General features: G+C 33.5%; 1 protein-coding gene across 1 annotated transcript; it reads right to left on the minus strand.

The window, feature by feature from the left end:
* Positions 1-850: 850 nt before the first annotated feature.
* Positions 851-1867, minus strand: TAAR1 (trace amine associated receptor 1; the record flags this gene model as incomplete). Its single annotated transcript, XM_080663808.1, has 1 exon — positions 851-1867. The coding sequence occupies one exon, from the start codon at positions 1865-1867 to the stop codon at positions 851-853; it is 1017 nt and encodes a 338-aa protein (XP_080519934.1).
* Between the last annotated feature and the right edge of the window lie 1685 nt (positions 1868-3552).

Genomic DNA, 3552 nt, shown 5'->3' on the forward strand with positions numbered 1-3552 from the left:
TCCATAGCAGGTAACAGGCAGAAACTAATTTAATTTCTATTTTTTAATAAAAGGAATTTAAAAAAACACTATGTGGTCAATAATAGGGAAATAGTTAAAATATCATTGTACATTCATACAATGAAATATATAATCACTCAAAAATGATGTTTTTTAAGAATTTTAAATAATATAGTTATTTCAGGAAGTGAGCTGTAAGTGATATTTTTCTTCCTATGTTGCTTTATGATATTTTTTTCTTTATTTTGCAAATTTCCTACAAGTATGAGAATTAGGAATACCTATATTCAAAAGATGAAAATGGAGATATTTAAAAATTAGGATACAAACAGTAAAAAAATAAAAAATAAATGTAAAAAATAATTAGAATATATATTAATAAGGATTTGTGGTAAATAGCAAAGTATATATAAATAATTATTTAATAAATAACATTTATGTGTACTTTTAGCTGATTTTACAAAAAACAACAACAACAACACAACCATACATATTCAAACAAATATATGACAAAGTACTCTAATTTGCATTTCCAATGCAGCCTATGGTTTCTACCACTGAATAACTGCATGAAGGACCAGTTTCAATTCCATGGTGGTACATGAAAAAACAGGAAAAGCTTTTTTAAATGTAGTACCTTAAATTCTGGACTTGCAAAGCTTCATATGCATGGTAAGAATGGCAAAGATCATATGTACTACATCCCAAGTAGGAAGCAAGATATAATCATCCTACCTCATTAGACATTCTTTAAATCAAGTAACTGACTCAAAGACCATGCAGTTGGTGCATGCGGTGTTCATAAATATCATCACCAGCTGTTTTGCAAAAACAGTAAGGTATTATAATTCTATGGATTTGATTCTAAAAATAATTGACACCTAGATGAATCTTTTTGGAAAATTTTACCAAATAGAATCATCTTCAACGCTCTTCTGAACCAGGGATAGAAAAATGCATAAATCATTGGATTGAAAGTAGAGTTCAAGTAGCCAAACCAAATCAACGCATCATTCAAGGTGGGTGGGATAGTATAATCCAGGAAAGGGTCCATAACTGTGCAGACAAAGAAAGGACACCAGCAAATGAGGAAAACCCCCATCACAATCCCTAAAGTCTTTGCAGCTTTTCGTTCTTTGTTTCGTGACATTCCATTTTTCTCTTCCACTCCAATTTGAAGCTTCAGATTTGCATTGTGAATTGATCTTGCCTGCCCTTTAGCTATGAAATATATTCTATAATAGACATACAACATAATAGACCCAGGTATATAGAAAGAAGTCATAAAGGCCAGAACCCCAGGTGTTTTGCTAAAGAAGACAGAACAACCCCCTAAGCAATGCGTGTGTTTGTAATACATCTGTTCAGCTCCTTTGAAGTTTAGCCCCAGAAAGATCATTCCAAATGCAAAAAGAGCAGGGATGCTCCAGCTGATGAAGATCATCACAAAAATAACCAAGATACTGATCTTGGCTTTGTATCTCAACGGGTCACACACAGCATAGTATCGGTCAATGGCAATGAAGGACAAGTGGAAAATGGATGCTGAGCTGAGCATGATATCAGTGCTGGTGTGAACTTTACAGAAGACTTCTCCGAACGGCCAGCAGTGCTCAGCGGATCTCACCATGCTATAAGGCATGACCAAGCACCCCAGCAGAAAGTCCACAGAGGCCATGGAATGAATGAGCCAATTAGTTGGGGTATGAAGTTGCTTGAAGTGTGATATGGAAATAATAACTATCAGGTTGCCAGCCACTGTGGTCAGAATTATGAGCACCATTAAACTATACAGGGAAGCACGGACATCATTTGACCAGCTGCTGTTCACACAGGAAATATTAATTATATTATGGCAAAAGGACATCGCTCCTGAAGGCTATCCACCAGTTTATTTTTTCCTTTGTGTGTTGAATCTTCCTTTGAAATCCACAATCAGGTTACAGATCCATCTTTTATTCCCATATATCTATCCCAAAAAACCTGGAAAGGAAAAAAAAAAGAGTGAATCATTGGCAATTTGATTTCTCTCACTTCTAACACATTTACCTATTACTTCTTGCTGAAAAATAATTATTTGGAAAGAGCTTTTATTTCTAAATTTTGTTCAATAATTGAGTTTAATAATTTTCAAACATCTACTTGATGTCAGATACTGTGCTAGAAATGAAAACCTGAATAATTAGGTTGAAATATATGAAACTGCCACTTTTATAAGTCAGAGAAGACCAAATGATGAATTTTTCAGATGCTTCAATCTATGGAAGTTTTGTAAGGGAAGCTCATATTCTAAAGGGTAGATACAAATTGCCCAAAAGCTTAGAATTGAAATGCCTTAGTAAAAACAACAACAAAACAAAAAAACAACAACAGTGAAATATTTTAATGTGTCTCTTGTACAGAAGTAATATCCTGTTTTTGCATTTGATCACATTTTAAAAATATTTTTTTACTTTATAATTGATTATAGTGGAAAGAAATATATATTCCTTTACTTCCACTTTGCAAAGCACTTACACATATATTCCATGCATTATTTCATTTAACATTTTGACATCGATAATAGCAACATGATTCTTTATAAGGAAGACATGACAATTTTACTAGCAAGAAATTGAGGCTCGTTCATAAAACCATTAAAGTTGGAATATGACCTGATGTCTCAATTACTAGTACAGTTTCTTTTTTACTAACCCAGAAAAGATCAACTCAGATAAACTATTTTCAAGAGCATTAAGCTTTGAACTTTCATATAAGAATGCAGAATGTTTTGAGTAATGGCACCAACTGAAGTGTCATTGTGGCCTAACGTATTAAGGATTTTAAATATGCGCACCAAAGTAAGTGGTAAGAAGGCAGTGCATAGAGAAAAGAGTGCTGAGCTGAGAGCCAGGGAACCCGAGCTTCAGTGTGGGCTATGGGCAGGTACTGGAGCTGCTTTTTCTTTTTTAACCTCTGAATCCATTACAATTTTTTCTCATGCAATCTCATTCATAAAACAGGGAAAAGTAAACTCTCTTAAAAACATAGATGCATCCTTCTACTAGCCTCCTCCTCAAGAACCTCAAAGCTTCACGGGACCCAGTTTAAAAATGTCCCTTTTGTTACTATATGATTCTGTAATTATCAGCTAAATTATGAAATTTGCAGTATATTTTGCAAAATATAGGTAGTATAATAGATATATATATTTTATATAGTAGAGATAGATAGATAGATAGTTAGATAAATAGATAGATAGATGATAGATAGATAGGCGGCAGTTAGGAGAAAGAATCTAAGTTTATGGCAATCAATGAACAACCTGACACTACTAGTATATTGTGAAACTGCTAACAAATAAAACAAGCCTTAGAATTCCAGGAGTTTGCCTTCCTTTTCATCTTTTCCCATTCCCTCTGGGCTGACAGTATAGACCAAGATCACATAGAAATCTAAATTTATCCAAAACTAAAATTGGATGAATAGAATATTTAGGAAGTAAAATACATACTTTAATAAACTTAAATCACCTATTCCCAAACCCCTTTTCTACCTTCTGTTCCCAGGAGG

Source organism: Plecotus auritus, assembly GCF_963455305.1.
Source record: "Plecotus auritus genome assembly, chromosome: 4".
NCBI lineage: Eukaryota > Metazoa > Chordata > Mammalia > Chiroptera > Vespertilionidae > Plecotus > Plecotus auritus.